The 17,254-nt window shown below is 49.2% G+C and overlaps 1 protein-coding gene across 1 annotated transcript; it reads right to left on the reverse strand.

Annotated features, from left to right (window-relative positions):
- Window positions 1-319: 319 nt before the first annotated feature.
- On the reverse strand, window positions 320-15,886 carry LOC144105745 (chitinase-3-like protein 1). The gene is made up of 3 exons (XM_077638850.1): window positions 15,689-15,886; window positions 11,057-11,220; window positions 320-2,012 (listed from the first exon to the last, which is right to left on the reverse strand). Exons 1-3 carry the CDS (start codon window positions 15,881-15,883, stop codon window positions 515-517), a joined length of 1,857 nt encoding a protein of 618 aa, XP_077494976.1. The 5' UTR covers window positions 15,884-15,886; the 3' UTR covers window positions 320-514.
- Window positions 15,887-17,254: the final 1,368 nt, after the last annotated feature.

Genomic DNA, 17,254 nt, shown 5'->3' on the forward strand with positions numbered 1-17,254 from the left:
CCCGATGATGTCATATCCACTGCTAAAAACTAACTGTGTAGTGACACAGTCAGTGCCATGAATTTGTTTTTTTTTGCAAGATTATTAAAATATTAAAAACCGGAATATACGCGGTAAGACCGATGCTAATATCATCATTATAACTTAATATATGCAGCCAACAGGCAAAAATATGCATTGAAAATGTGTATCAGGGCCCCTTTAGAGACGCTAGCTATTGCCCCGGTCACTCCTGAAGAAGCCGAGCCAGCTTCGAAACGTTGGATTTTAAATTGAAGTTTTTGGTTGGAGACGTGTCATAGTTTATTATAATTATCTCAGTGCTGCGCAGCAATAATAGCACTCCAAGAGATTATCTGGAAATTACGATGATGAATCAGGAGAGATAGGCACTCAACTGGCAATCATTTCTCGAACAACGCGACGAACTCACTATACCCGAAGTAAACTTAGTTTCGGGCAGCTAGTTACTAGAAGCAGGCGAACGGTCAAAGATAAGGATGCGAGCAGCGCGTCACTGTTTATTAGGGTGCGAACCGAATTCGCGGCGGCGCCCTTTCCGCTCCTTGTCGTGCCAGCCGGAGACCACCTTGGTGAAGTGGAACGCGTCACCGCACACACCGCGAAAGTCGTCGAGGGACACGTCCCAGACGCCTAGGCAGGCTTCCCGGTGCTTGTACAGGGCCATCCTCAGCAGGCGCTGCACGTTGCTGGCGTCCAGGAAGCCCACCCACTGGTCGTCGCGGGCCACGTACGACGCGAACGTTCCCTGCACCGCGGTGGGCCACGTCTGGCTGCAGACCTCGTAGTACGCCAACAGGCCGGGCTGGCGGGTGTAAGGCCCGGGCTTCCCGGGCCCCGACGCGGCAGCGTGGGCGTTGTGCTTCCCCGAGCTGAGCAGCGTGTAGGTCCTGGCTCCAACCGACAGGACGAAGCAGAACTTGCGGAAGAGCTGCACGTTCCCTGCTCCGACCAGAGCGTGGCGTGTCTGGAGGACATCGTTGAGGGGGTCAGCGAACGCCGTGACCTTGACCGTGCTGCTGCTCTCTTCCCTGGAGCCGTCTTCTGGCCGCAGAACCCAGTTTCCGACCACCAGGAACCGATCGACGTGACGGGACAGTTCATCGAAGTTGAAGTACGTCCGGCGAAGTTCCTCGTTGTTCGGAACTGCGACGAAAAGCTCGCTGTTGGCACCGAGAGAGTCACGGAGTGCGGCCGCAACACCGCGGAGCTTCTGTCGGTATCGCGACGCCTTGGCACCGCTGTCGTTTCTACGGTTGACCGGCATCTTCCACTGGATGACGACGCCGTCGTACCCGTACTGCTGGAGCCAGGAGGCGACGTTGCGCGCGAACGCAACGACGTCCTGCTTCTGCGTGGACATGCGCTGGAAGGCGTTCGAGTCGCCGATGTCGTCACCAATGGCCACCATCACAGACACGTGCCGGTAGCGCTTCTTTAGGCCAGAAAACTTCGCGAACCCGGCACGTTCGATGTCAAACGCCGGATCCTTGGCCACCAGCGCGTATTCGTCATCCACTCCGACGGAGGCGTAGATTATGTGGCTGCAGTAGGGCACAGGGACGTGGCCGGTGCGGAACGACATGGGCTCCTCTCGCCTGTAGCTCGTGTGGTTGAAGTAGCACACGACGCTGTATGACGGGCTGACGTCCACCTCGAAATTGAGTACTTCCTCGGTAGTCGTCGTTGTAGACGAGGTTGTCGAGGGGGTGCTATTTGTGGCAAGGAAAGTCGTCTGTGCGATGGTTGTGGTCACCGCAGTGCTGGTAGTTGGGGGCGCTGTCATTGAATTCGAAGTCATCGCTGTCGATTTTGTCGTATTCGTTGTGGTAGTTTCTGAAGTAGCTTCCGTTGTGCCAGCTGTTGGGATCTGAGTGACGATAGTCGTTTCGTCTTCAGTTGCGTTGTGAACAAGCGTGGGGTGCGTGCTACTGTCATCATTGTGTACTTTGTCAGTGTGGTCCGGGTGCATGGTACTCTCAGGATTCTCACTGCAAAAGTAGAGGTAACAAGTTCCCGGTAGAGCCCAAAGACTGAGATCACTTCATACTTTCAAAACTTTTTTGTTTTTGATATTTTCGAAACGATTACAGCAAACTCGCGCTAAGCCACCAGAGGCGGAGCCGAACTTTAAAGCCGCTATAGTAAACTGTTTTCTCATCAGCTGTAAACAACTTGCAGTATTCTAAAAAATCAGAACCGTATACTTTGGGTTTGCTATCGTCCCCATGCTTCGGGTTGTAGTTTTTTTAATGATTTGCATGATAATATTAACACCAATATTACACGGTACCAAGGTCTTCTCCAGCGCTACTAGGAAATTTTAAGTGCCCTTCCGTAATCTGGGCGTCTACTCTACTCTGTTTTCCACGCAGTGTCAGGCATTCCTCGATACTACTTTATTTAACCACACTGAAATGGTTAATGGCTCAAATCATACTGGAGCTGAGCCTACTAGCACTCTGTAGACCTGGTCCATACTACACATTCGGAACTTATTAGCATAGTTTTCCTCCTGCCTGATCTGACGTCCACAGCTTCGTGGAATATCACTAACATTAACGAACCCGTTCGCTGAAGCAAGTGCAAAGTTATTTACAAGTACAAATAGGATAATTTCGACGCAGTTACAACGAACTTTCGCTCTTCATTGACCATTACCTCTCATGTTCCGACGCATGGTCTGTCCTAGATAACTAGGTATTCTCATAAAATAAAAGCTTAGTTCATATACATACCCACAAAAAAATGTGCCTGCTAACGCCCAGCCGTCATGGTACACACCAGGAGGCTATGCACCGCAGCAGGCACAGGACAGAGGGAGATGACACAGGGCGGTCACCTCGCTCTGTCCTGTCTCTGTTGCGGTGTATAGCCTCCTGATGTCTCACCAACTGGCCCACACATCTACCCTCCTATGGTACAACTCGTTTCGGAATCGTCTCTCGAACCGGAAAATACGCGTATTTCGCGCAGCAAACATAACAGGCAATGAACGTTGCTGACTCAGTATGTTGCCGCCATCTACGATCAGTCTGTCTAGAATCCGAAGGATGTACCTTTTTCAATGAAACACTTCCTATGGTGCTCATTGATAGTTCGAAACAGTTTAGTCGAAGAAGTTCGTCTCCGGACCAGGACGAATTTTTCTATAACTACGAAGTTTCTAAGAAAGCTGCATAGCTTTCCTCTGTAGCCGTATAGCTGCGCTTGGGTGGTTGTCAATGAGTAATTGCTCCCTTATTACAAGTTTTGTAAAATTGTCACTAATAACAATACGAATTAGGTTTCCCATTTTGACTCTAGAGGTGCGCCTATTTTTCGATATGCTTGTGCTTCGACTGTGAATGATGTATTTGTATCTGACGTTCTCCTTGTTACATGTGCTGTGCCGCTGTCATGTCCTACTTGTCGTATTAAGAAATTTAATAGATTGCGTGGAACTGTGTCCCTCTTCTAGTCAGTATGAAATTAATGCCAGGTTTCTCAAACAGAAGTGTATTCCTCAACAATATTATCCACACTGTTTCAGCAGACACATTACCCTGTACTGCTCGACAGGTGGAATATGGCGAAGGTGGTTCCAATTTATAAATCCGCTGCCACGCATTTTCTATTAAACTTTTGACCCATCTCGCTTCAAGTCTTCCATGAAAATTACTGGAAATTTTATTTTTTTCTCAACTAGCTAATTTTCTTCCATTCAACTTGCTTAACTCCAGTGCAACACGGCTTCCGGGAATCATGTTCATGCGATACGCAATTACTACCATTTGCATAATATTTCCACGTAATTCTCGACAACCGCTCTCAGGCTGACTGCGCTTTTTTTCATTACGTCTAAGCAAAGCATTTGACATAATCAGTTGCCATTCTCGTACTTATCAAGCTTCAGCGTCTGAGCTTCAAGTTAACACAAGAGGTATTAACTTGGGTAGAGTATTATCTTGACAACCGCAGTCAGTTTGCCTCTGAAAATAATGTGAACTCCCTCTTGTGCCTGTGTGATGTGGTGTAGCACAAGGCTCGGTGCTAGATCCTCTGCTTTTCCTAATTTATGTTAAAGACCTATCTGCATAACTTTACCATCACTATTATTCACATATTCGCCGACGACAATGTTATTTAACGTGAAACCACTTAACACTAACACCTTGCACCTACAGAATCAGTTTTTTTTTTCAATGGTGTCAAAGCATTTATAAACGCTACGCTATGCGTATGTCACGTACTAATTCTCTTCCTGCTATGTGTGTTCTCAGTAACCCTAATCTGTTACCATTTTCAGATTAGGTGTTTAAGCGTGCACATAACTTCTTAACTTACTTGGAATAACGTAGTTGGAGTTTATCAACTACATTATTAGCATCAATCATATCCTGGATCTATGTCGGAACTTTTTTATTGCACCTACTGCAGTCAGACTAACATTGTACAGCACATTAGTTAGGCCTTAATTAGAGCATGCGTCTTCAATCTGAGATCCTGGACTTTCGACACTTTCAGATCTCTCAAGCTAAATTAGAATAACTCGGCACCCTTCTGTGGACACGACGAAGCATGGTGCATGAATGACCTTTATTGAAGAAGGCGAGCGGTTATATAGGCAAGCGGTTAGATAACAGAAATGGGGGCTGCTTCTGTCCGGCTAGGCGCGTGTGCATGACTTGCACTACGTCACATCTCCCCTCTCTCTCTCTTTTTTTTTTTAATCGTCGAATCAAGTAGAGTTTCAGAACTCAGGCGCCGGGTATCTTCGTGGTGGTTGGCGCTTCCGTTCACTCCTGCGGAGTTGTGTAGATTCGGATGTCCCTGTAGTGTCTGGGACTCCCACAGCTGGCAGCGGCGCGGGAGTCTTGTGGTCTGGAGACGAGGGAGGAGGAGCCGGATTGAGGTGTTCTCTTGTGCGCTGAAACTGTTGACCCTCTTCCGTTTTGACGATGTAGGCACGAGGAGTCTCAGCCCGCTGTACGACCGTGACAGGGGACCATGATCTTGAAGGCACATTGTACATAGTTGCGGTCGAGCCAGTGCGAAGCTCTGGAAGAGGCCGTGTACCTCTGTTGTAGAAGCAGCGTTGCTTGCTCCTGATGTCTTCTAGCCTTCGTCGCACGGTCTTGGGTGGCACTGTTTGTGGCTGTAGGTGGCTAGTTGGTACAGGAAGCAGCGTTCTTGTCTGTCGGCCCATGAGCCTCTGCACAGGGGACTTCAGAGAAGAGTCCCGAGGTGAATTTCGACACTCAAGCAATGCGGCACAAAACTCAGTGCTACCGAAACGGAACCGCCTTAACAGCTTCTTAGCTTCCTGTACTGCTCTTTCTGCCATTCCATTCGAGCGGGGATAGTACGGACTAGACCGGACGTGTTGCAGGCCAATCTTATCGGCGTAATCCTTGAACTGTTGGCTACTGAAGGGTGGTCCGTTGTCTGTGCAAAGTCGCCTTGGGAAGCCATGTGTTGCGAAGATGTCATTGCATGCTGCAATAACCTTGTTGGCTGACGGCGCTTGCACAAACCTGATTTCAAAAAAGAAAGAGTAGAAGTCAACAACGACTAAGTACTCGGCACCGTTGTGATGACAAATATCAGCTCCTACTGACTCCCAGGGCAGAGTTGGTATCTCGTGACTTAACAGCGGTAGTCGCGCATTTCTTGATTTGTACTTTTGGCATGTTTGACAGCGTTGAGCGACTTCCTCAATATCGCTGTTTATACTTGGCCAGAAGACAACGGTTCGGGCGCGTGCCTTCATTTTTTCTGCTCCTGTGTGCGCGGCATGAAGAGAAGCCAGTACCTCACTGCGCAGTCTGGCAGGAATGATAAGGCGATTGCTCCGGAACACAAGGCCGGAATCAGTATGCAGCTCGTCGCGGAAGCTCCAGTAGCTGCGTAGCTCGGTAGGGACGTCAGCCTTGTCAATGGGCCACGCTGTGCTTGCATACTGGCGAAGTTTCACCATGCTTGGGTCACGGTCCGTCTCCCGCAGAACTTGCTCCAGGCGCCTGTCTGAAGCTTGAAGACAAGCGATAGCGTTAACGTGGAAATGCGCGCAATGTTCTACGAGCTGTGCTTTATTAGGGAAACGTGATAACGCGTCAGCGATGAACAGTTGTTTTCCCGGAGTATACTTGACGTTTATATGGTATTTTTGTAGGTTTAGACGCATACGCTGCAGGCGGAGAGGGCACTGGCATAATGGCTTCTTGAAAATCATTTCGAGCGGCTTGTGATCAGATTCCACAATGACTTCTGGCTGCCCGAAAATGTAGTCCTTGAATTTTTCACAACCGTGGACGATTGCTAGCATCTCTTTCTCTATCTGCGCGTACCTTTGCTGTGCTTCTGTCAGCGAGCGAGATGAGTAAGCTAAGTGGTGTCCATCCTGCATTATCACAGCGCCAATTCCGTTTTGGCTGGCGTCTACAGATAGGGTGATTGGTTTGCCCTTCTGGTAATATGCCAATATGGGAGCCGTTGCTAGTGCTTCGCGCAGTGCTTCAAAGCTTTTTTGGTGTCTGTCTTCCCAAACCCATGCAGCATTCTTTTTTAAAAGTTCTCGGAGCGATGCTGTGAGCGTTGACATATTAGGAATGAAGCGGGAAACGAAGTTCACCATACCCAAGAATGTCTGTAGCTCTTTCCGGTTGCAAGGGGCCTGCACGTGGAAAATATCTTCCAGTCTCCCTGGATCCAGGCTCAACCCGTCGCGCGTCAACACGTGGCCTAGGTACTTGACGGATTCCTGCAAGAAGTTACACTTTGTTTTGTTCAATTTCAAGTTGTGCTCCTGACATCTTGTCAGCACATTGACAAGATTTGCGTCATGCTCTTCTTTAGTGCGACCCCAGACTAGAATGTCGTCCATTACGACTGCTGTGCCAGTGAGACCTTCTAATACTTTGTGCATGGCGCGCTGAAATATTTCGGGAGCCGAAGAAATGCCGAAAGGCATACGTAGGAACCTGTAACGACCGTACGGAGTGCTCATTGTGCAAATTCTGGAGCTGTCCTCATCCAATTTTATCTGCCAAAATCCCGTAGCGGCATCCAAAGTCGAAAAGTATTGTGCTCCACACAGAGACGGTGCAATGTCTTCTAGCGTTGGCATAGGATAATGTTCCCTCAGCAGCGCTTTGTTCAAATCAGATGGATCGAGACATATGCGTACCTTGTCGTTCTTTATGACGGTAACCATGCGGCTGGACCACTCGGTTGGCTCGGTCACCTTGGAAACTACTCCGGCTGCTTCCATGCGGTCCAGTTCCGCTTTTACTCTGTCCTCGAGTGCGAACGGAATCCGGCGTGCTGCTTTGACCACTCCTTGGGAACCTGGCTTGAGCTTCAAGTGGTAGACGACACCCTCGAGCTCGCCTAATCCGGAGAAGACGTCTTCATACGGCTTGACTACGTCGTACAGCTCTTGGTGCTCCAGTGAAGCAATTCGGCGAATCAAGCCTAGCTTCTCGGCAACTGAGCCGCTAAGAGTCACGGGTATGTCGTCTTCCATTACGAAGAATGTCGTTTCAAATGTTCCCTCGGGTCCGGTCACATGAAGGTGACTACGTTTCGTTGCTTTCTTCTGAAAGCCAAAAAATGTGTTCAGCACGACAGCGCAGTTTTCGGGTTGCTTTTGAGTTATCTTCTGCAGCTGGCTGCGTGATATGACCGAGCAATTGGCTCCTGTATCAAGCTTGCAGGCAACGGGCGTTTCTTCTATTTTCACGATTGCAGTCCAGCGGTCGTCTTTCTTGCTGCTTGGCGATAAAGTTTGCAACCAGAAATTATCTGCCTGTCCGTCTGAATTCGCTTCCAGTGACGCCACTTTTTGCTCTTTCACGCAGAGGTTAGCGCTCTTCGTTTTGGACGCAGCTGCAAAATGATTTCTTTTGCCACATTTTAAGCACATGCGTCCCTTTGCAGGGCATGTTTCACTGTTGTGAACACGAGCACATTTGTTACAGCGACTTTTCATTTGGAGGACCGCATTGACGTCCACTTGACAGTTCTTGCTGGAGTGTATTTCTTCCTCTTTCTCTTTCTCTTGCACTACGTCACACCTTCGTCATCTTGCAACTATAATCACACAAACAGCGTCACAGCTCCGAAAAAAAATCTATCTTCCCACTTGTTCAACACCAGAAAAAGTATCTCGACTCTGCTTATTTCATAAAATCCATCAACATGCCGAATTAAATCGTCAATTCATTACTCGCCCATTTTATATCTCATCGCGCATGGAACACACTCGCAAAGTTTATATTGTGACTTTTACCGGCCACTCGTTTTATTCATTCATACCGCGCACACCAGCCGACTGGAACCGATTTGCACAAGACGTCGTGTCAAATATAGATCCTGTTCTTATTCACAATTCACTCCTCCACCTTTTCTCCAGTGCTCTGTTTTAGCCTACCACCGCATAGCTGTTTGTATTGTTCGGTTTCGTGCTTTTTATGCTTTTGTATGAAACCGCCTTACACAAAACTTTCGGACAACTGCATGCCCTGTCCTTCATCACAATTTACGTGCCATCTCTTTTGCAGCAACCTGTTTTAAATTACCATCATATTTCGGTTTGCGTTGTAAGTGGGAGCCCTTTTCATTTATATATTTGCTTCCGTGAAGACCGCCCCGTTTTGCAACCATAGTGGGGGCGGCCCTTCTGTTCGGAGGTCGGGAGGCCAGTTTCTGGCGGCGTGCTCACCCGGCCCCGCAGCCAGGTGCACAAATGTCAAAGGACGTCCGAAATGCGGAGTCTCGGATACTCCTGTTTCTCTTGGAGGCACCGCATGTGTGTGTGTCCCTGAGAGAGTGTGTTTCTCTTGTGCCTTTGTGTGTTTTCTGTGTAAGTGCGTGGCTGACAACGCCGCTTAAGAAACAGCAGGACAGCGGAAGTGCGAACCAGAACGACGAGAGAAGAGCACTTTCTGTGCGGAGTGCTCAAGTGTGCGAATGCAAGAGCGAGATGTGAAAATATCACAGCATGTATTTTAGCTGTGTAAGCGTGTTTTCTAACAGTATTTTGGTTGTTTTTTTTTCTTTTTGTGCCTTTGCACTTGTCTCTTTTAGATTAGCATTACACTTCTGCTTTTATTTTGCTCGGCTTCCTGCTTTTTGGGCTTTCGTACTGCGTGCACAACTCCCTTCTCTAATGCTTCTATGTTGCTGAGGATGAACTTTAAGAAGGAAAAATGAAAGCCTTTTACAAAATTGCAGACTTATATCTTGAATGTGCGCATTGATGTCTCGCGCATGCACAGATGTGCAGTGTGCAGGCCTCGAATACCCTGCGACTTTTGCTAACAGTCTTCGTTTTATGATTCTGTGCTATTTTATCAGTTCAAGGGAAGTGCCTGAAAAGCGAACAATAATTGAAGAGGGCGGCCAATGAAAGTTCTCGGTCAAGCCAACGAAAAAAAAAACATGAATTCTAGAAGATAACTGAAAGCACACATACATAAAAGAAACGCCGATCACCTCAACCGCCTGCAACCATCGTACGTCAGTAACCGCGTGCTAAATAATAGGCACACAATTTGCTTGGCTTAAGCAAGCGCAGGCACGTTGCGTAGCTTGTTCGTTCTTCGTCAAGTGGCCTCAACCTTTTGGCTGGGTAGCCACAGCGCAGAGATTATTTCTCCACAGATGCTGAACAAAATAAGTTGGTTTCACAACATCCGACTTCGTAGCTATATTACAGCGACAAGCTACTACAGATCTGATCTGCTCAAATGTTAGCCTTCACCATCCACACGAAAATCAACGCCGATATCTTCGCCTTGTGACAGGGCGAAAGACCCCGGTGCAGGGTAACAACAATCCTCCTCTCAATGCCTTGTGTACCCGTCCCTCCTGAAAAAAAACTTCCCCTTTCGCGAAGAGGAACCTGTTCCTTTTTCTTAGACTTCCGAGAGGGAAGATGACGGCGCCATAGTGTCACGGTACGCAGTCGCCAAGCGAAGATGACGTTATTGTGTCGCTGAGTAGTCGACGAAGACGAAGACGCTGCCGCTAATGCTTGTGTGACCCGTTTCGTGATGTGTCTTCTGTGTACGGCGTACCGTTTCTGCTGCTGGACTAACCTCGTAATAATATACGAATAGGCTTAGGCAACTTCTAGCATTCGGTCGACGAACACTACGACAGCTCCTGTCTTCTACTGCTTCTTAAGCACACCCAAGGCATTACAGTTCAGGTATTAAAGTTCAGAGCTTTCGAGTTCACAGCTGTAGAGTTCAGGCAGCTGTCGTCATGTATCGTATGCAATATAAGTGCACTGGCAGCACTATCAGCGCTACGGCCCCGTGTCTGGCGCAGGAACATTTTTGGTTCCTCTATTGTGAGACGTATCCCATTATTGCTACTTTTGTGCGGCCACTATCTCAGCGACATCCAAAGCCTTGCGCGGCCTCCAACTTTCCCATGCAAAATTACTCCACAACCCTTTTGTCCTCATCCCTGTACTCGCGCTCTGACTAGCAAAGGTACAACTATAGTATTGGCGTGCCACGCACAGACCACGAGCCATGCCAGGCCTATCTGAGTTACCCATTAAATTACAGGAATGATATTCAGTTTTTATCCCTTGACGCTAGGCACTGTATCTTCAGACTTCATCCTTCATTATTGTCATCTTTTATTCACGTGGTTTTATCTTATAGTCGTTCAATTCGTGCTCTTTTTCGCCTTCTTCACGCGTTTCATAAATTGATAGTGTGGACTTGTCATGCCCCTTGGATGATGTAGTTATTATTTCTGCTGGCCAGAAAAGAAGTTGGCTTCCCAAGCTCTGTGTAGATTAGATTCTGTAGTGATCAGCGTTACTTTGTTGCCAATGTTCGCATGAATTGCCGTTAGATATGTACAACGTTTACGCATTTGTTGATATGGCTTGGTTGTGGTACAAAAGGCAGGCTAGGTGCAATAAACCCCAGTTGTAAGTTGGCGTCAGTCCTGTCTTTTGTGTGCCTTCTGTGTCCCCGTTGCTTGCGCCATTACCAGTTTTTCTTTCAACAAGAAGGATACAAGCACATACCCCAGAGGCCTGGCCTGTTCTTTGTCGTCGTCGCTGTCCGAAAATGGTTCCGTGGCGGGCTGCCTTCTCTGCTTGGGTGGCGGCGGCTTGCGGGCCCCATGCCGACCACGAACGTCGGGTCCGCCAATGTGTCCAACGCCGGAGTCGCTCGATGGGTCCAGGGCCTTACACGAATGGAAATACAGATTAGCGAAAAATTAGTTAAGCATACGTGAAAATCAGCATGCGCTGTTGACGCAGTCGCACAGGAACTAATTTCAGCCACTATTTGGACGGAAAATGGCGAGATTCCGAGATTCGGCCGTAAAGGCCGTCTTAAAACTACAGCCCATCGAAGCTGCTATCGTCGAGCCATGTGCGCTATAGTGAGCAATACGAGCAGGGAACACGGCAGCGAGTTGCAGATAGCCTGCCACCCTCCTTGCGGCGATACACGGCGGCCGCTTTCAACAAATAAGTGGAGAGGGTTCTGTGCCTACTGCCGCTACTTAGGTCGAGCCCGGATTGTGTTGAACATTTTTTGCACGATAAATTGCGCCGCCTGTGAACGGTAGGCGGCCGTGTCACCAGATGCGCACTATAACGAGCGCAAGGTGCGGGCCCGACGGATGCCCACGATTGTGCAAGTTCCCAAACGCGGCCGCGTGCCTTTCACACGCAGGGCAATTTTGCGGGCATGAATCGCTCCGTGCAGGCCGCTCTTGAAGGAAGTCTACTTCTCAGTCGGTCGCCATACGGAACAGTGAGCTGAAAACGTTTCTTATTAATGTCTTTCAATGTAAAAAAAAAAACTTCATATCAAAACGATGTAAACAAAACAGTTTTGTCATTATTTTTTCCGATTTTTTGCAGTGGATGTCCTAATAGCGCGTCATGCCACTGACGGCCCCTATTACGCACTTTGTCCTCGAAGGCAGAGAAGCTCAGAGAGACTCTACGAAAGCAGTGTCATGTTGAAGGCGCCGCCACTCCGCTTGTATTGCTCCCCAGAGTTGCGCTGTTGTGGCCAAGTCCAAGGAGTGCTTGGAAACGCTGACTTTCGTAGGGCCCGAGACGTGTTCGATAATGTTTAGGTCGGCAAGATTTGCACACCATGCGACGCACGGTGTGCTTGCCGCAAAGGGCTTGCCACAACTGTGTGCACAGGCTATATGTCCTGTTGGACCGGGTAGCTGACACCCGGGTGCGGTCTGTTCCGCGCATACAGAATCATCAAACATTGTGTAGTAGGCGCCGCTGGTGAATTTTCCATCAATTTTGACCAAGGGAGCAAAACCAGCGCTTGAAAGCGCACCCCACTAATTCACTGTCTGCGTCCGCTTGATGCAACCTCCTTTATGTTTTGCGTGCTAAAACGTCAGCACTCTGTGCACTACACTCATTGTTTCTGATCCTGGTGGCTCGAAAACGTTGATTCGTGAGAAAATAGCACAATCTTCCACTCGTTCATGGTCCATCCACGGTGGCTGATGACGAACTTGAGCCGAGCTGTTTCGTTGGCCGTCGGGAGCACTGGTGTCTGGGCGGCAGTGCGACTTCACAGACCGGCTTCTGCGAGTCGTCGCACCGTGGTGTCGTCCCTCACATGGCCAAGTGTACAGCGGACGACCTTCGCCGTTTGAAACGTATTGTCGCTAGCAGCGCCAACAGTGGTCAGATCTTCACCCTGGGTGGTGCAGCGTGGTTGTCTGTCGTGCAGTGCATCTTACAACCGTCGTTCAGTTAGATATGCTTGGACGACCATCTTTATGGTGTTCAACGGCCGCCCTGCCACAGAAGAAATATTTCGCTGAGAGCGGCCTTTTAAAGACATCTCTACTGTTGTATTTTGTTCACTGAGAGGCGCCCTAGCCATCGTTGACAATCGAAAGAAGAGCTTTGTGTCTGTCGCTGAAGTGAAATATTCGCCTGTCTTGGCCGAGAAAAAAAGAACTGGCGTCCCAGCAAACGGCTGTCCGAAGTACCCCATTTAGTAACGGCAAGCAAAAGCAGAAATGATGAGGCGAAAAAGCCGTGTCCTTTTATCACTGCACAAGGACGCATTTCCAGAGCCTGCGATGGTAAGTTGTTATCGTGTTCAGATGCAGACATCATGTTCCACATCTGTAGAAGCACTCGCGTGACGGGGGTACAGGCAGAATGCACAACGTCCGAACCGCTCTCTCCACTTATTTACTGAAAGCGGCAGCCGTGTATCGCCACAAGGATGGTTTGAGGCTATCTGCCATGCGCTCCCGGGTTCCTGCTCATATTGCTCATGATAGCACACCCTTCAGCTTATCTTTTTCCGTGTGAGCCAGCGTGCTATGATCGATATAAACCTGGTCTCGTTGCCTTATGCACTCGCACTGCAGACGACAGCGCAATGAGCGGAAAGAAACGAGGCACACATGCAGCGCTGGATCACGGGGCGTGGATCACTGGCGTCATGCTGTGCGGCCACGAATATACAAGGGATGACGCCGAGGGACAGCTCAGGTTTTAATGCGAAACTATTATATGGCGCATAGTCAAAGGAAAACCTCGCAGCGTTAACCATCAAAACCTCCCAGTGACGCCACCTTCATCTCGCATGACGTCAGCAGTAGACCATAAGATTATGACGTATACATCAAAGAAAAATAAATTTTACTCTGAAGGTGCGGGGAATGGAGCCGAGGGCCTTCACATTGCGAGGTGAGCACGCAACCCATAGACCTCAAAACCGCGCTGCTTGTTGGCGAATAAAGGTGAACCTACGTTTTCTTACTGTAGGCTAATGAGCAGGTGCGTCTTTAGAAAGGAAGGAATGTTTAATGAACCTCGCAACAGATCTCACAATAAGAGAATGCTTTCGCATTCAAAGCACGTAAAGTAATTTTAAGTGCCAAGCTCACATACCAGGTTGATATTGCCGTCTGTTAGCGGTTCCGAGAAATTGGCTTCGTCGGTGGCTCACTGATGGTTCAAAGAGATTTTGGCGGTGGCCGCCGGTGGGCCAAGACGCACATGGATTAGAACAACGAAAATCGCTGCCACAGTGAACGCGTTAATTTGGAACTGCGTTCGAGTACGAAGGTATTATACACTTACTGCCTCGACCAATAGTCTGAAGGGAACGAAAGCGATGAGTGAAATTAATGACAGCCCTAACTGGCGGCCGGCTCCTGGTGTATAGAACCACGCGACGCGTATGCACGTCCTATGTTGCCAGCTGGTCGGCTGCTTCCCCCGCTTCGAGTATGCGCTAAACTGCTCGAGAAGAGCCCCTGCGCTCTGCCCCCGTCTGGCATTGAGTGCGCCTACAAAAAGTTGGCCCCAGCTGTTTCTATTAGGCGTATATTATGTGGCGCTTTTTCCTGACTTCCCGTTGGTGTCGGAAACGTTATTTCTGCAGCTGATGGATTCTTTAGCGCCCAATAGATATCTCTATAAATTCTGGCATGGAAGTGTTTGTAATATGAATTTTTAAAAGGATTCACACGATGACTGACTAATGTCACAGTAGGACGCAGGTAAGCAGCGGAACTAATGGCGAGACGACTGGCGAGATATGATGTGATTGTGGCCCGTCGGAACCCAATAGAATGTACGGCTGTTTTTACGTTGCGAATTAGCCTAGTCCTAACTAGACTAACCAAATTTGCTGATGTTAAAGCATTATGCAGAAATTTGACAGAGGCATTGTAAGCGAAGTTCTTATAGAAACAGTGCCTCGTTATCACAACAACTGCAGCAGAAGCGTCGTGGTCTTACTTCAAAACTGCGCCTGGTTATCACCTCTGATACTGAGCACAAGGTTCGATTCCCAACCCCAGAGAACGTTGAACTGAAAAAATTCCTTGTGGCGTGCCACGTCCGCCAAGTAAAAAAAGCCTCGACGTTTCAAATTAATCTGGAAGCTTTCATTACCACGTCCCTGATGGCCGCTTCACCTTCCGCTTTAACGCAATAAGGCATTAATTATGAGTAAAAATGAGCTGGGGGACAATATTAAGGCCGGTCGTTTTTGACGTGCATTTCAAACGTCTTTTCACTCGTTTTCAGTCACTCGCAATGCCTAGATGGGTGGCTGTGGCTGCTTGCTACTGGCACAAAAAATAGCAAGATCAAAATCGGCAGCGGTGGCTGCACTTCGACAAATAAAACCACCCACGTACTGAGATGTTTCCACGTTATGGGCTCTTTGAATGCTTCTCTTTTTTGGCGTTTTTCACAACAGCAGTGCTTACAGCTGTCGCCACGCTCTGTATTTTCATGTGCGTTTAATCTACGAAGGTGTCGTTTACATGTGGTAGGAGCGAGCCAGTGGAATGTAAAAATTGAAAATTGTTTTTTTTTGAAGGGGGAAAGAAAATGGCGCAGTATCAGTCTCACATATCGTCGCACACCCGAACCGCGCCGTAAGGGAAGGGATAAAGGAGGGAGTGAAGGAAGAAAGTAAGAAAGAGGTGCCGTAGTGGAGGGCTCCGGAATAATTTAGACCACCTGGGGATCTTTAACGTGCACTGACATCGCACAGCACACGGGCGCCTTAGCGTTTCGCCTCCATAGAAACGCAGCCGCCGCGGTCGGGTTCGAACCCGGGTGCTCCGGATCAGTAGTCGAGTGCCCTAACCACTGAGCCACCGCGCGGGTAAGAGGAGGAGCCACCTTCTCCCGGTAGTCCTCGGGCAGCGGCTCCCGGCTGGCCAGCGCCCAGAGCAGCGCCGCGATGGTGGCCGCGTTGACGCACAGGGCGAGCGCGCACACCGCCTTGGTGCGGGACGAGTGGTCGGCTCGCGTGGGGCCAACCCTGACGAGGCGGACTCGGCGGAGCCTTGCGGGGCGCTGCTGGCCCACTGGCATCGCTCGCTGCGGAAGAGCGGAGAGAGCGGGGCACTGAGGCAGCACCCACGCGAGTGCTGTCGAGGAAAGAATATTTCACCTACCCTACAATCTATACTCGGATACAACTCCAGAGAGAATCGGCTTTTTCTCGTCAAAGTACCCCCTTTCCGGCCAATGGCGTCGGCCGATTCTCATGAACCTGCTAGCGTCACAATGCAGGGAGTGGCGTGACAGTGAACGGGGGAATCTATCTCCGACCATGGAGGGGGGGGGGGGGGGGGGCTATTCCTTTTCATCTGCTACTCCCTGCATTGTTACGCTAGCAGGTCTACGTGAATCGGCCGACGCCATTGGCCGGAAAGGGGGTACTTTGACGAGAAAAAGCCGATTCTCTCTGGAGTTGCACCCGGCTATACCCCTCTACGCGCAACCCCTCAGCCGAGTAGGCCGTCTGCTCAACTTGTCGAGGCTATCTGTAGTGGCGCTAAAGAAAAACGCGTCTGACTCCACAGGCTTCTGAAAGATTTATGCATCTGTGCTGTGCTTGACCGCGCAGCACGCACCGCCCATCTTTATTGTCAACGTTTCAACGTCTCTATGATGATGCGATCGAATCTGCCACAAGCTCGAAGTAAATCAATAGGCATTTCCGTCTTAAAGCGTCCTTTGCGTCCTGGCTCACCTACCCGTGGTTCACGCCGTATATTTGTGCTGTGCGGCCACGAATGCTGAGTCGCGCGATGAAGCCGTCTGACAGCCCAGGTTTTTCAAAAAGCCTGCGAAGAGCACATATTCCAGGTCGCTATTGCCATCTGTTGGCCCTTCCATGAAGTTGACTTCGCCGGTGTCTCACTGATGAGTCGCGCTGTATACCAGAAAATTTAAGGGTGGCCCACCGCTGGACCACGACGCACAGAAAGTAGGTCTTTGAACATCGCTGTCGCAGTGAGCGTGTTGATATACGACGGCTGGAGGCCGGTCGAAAAGAGCACGCCATTCAAGCGTCTAAACACTGTTCTTGGCGAATTCAGTTAGTTCATGCAGCTTGGGAGAACGCTGGCCAGCAAACGACGACCCAGTAGTCTACTTCCTAAATAACGGCGAGAAGGCAACGGTCCACCAGTCGAGGCTTTGTTTCGGATTTCATCAATTTGCGCCAAAAGTTTGACAAAGTTCCAAGTTGAATTTTGAGTTTCTGAATCTGCCGGAGCGAATGACTACGACTCAATTGGCAGGCATGCACTGATGACTGGGAAAAGGATGAAAACTAGCGCCATTGGGGGAGTTAAAGAGGAACCCTCGAAAAATAACTTATTTACTTGAAATTATGCACAGATTTTCAATGCCTGGTGCGTACCAGAGTCTAAAAGATATGCCTTCTGTTCGCGC

Source organism: Amblyomma americanum, chromosome 9 (assembly GCF_052857255.1).
Source record: "Amblyomma americanum isolate KBUSLIRL-KWMA chromosome 9, ASM5285725v1, whole genome shotgun sequence".
NCBI classification, from domain to species: domain Eukaryota; kingdom Metazoa; phylum Arthropoda; class Arachnida; order Ixodida; family Ixodidae; genus Amblyomma; species Amblyomma americanum.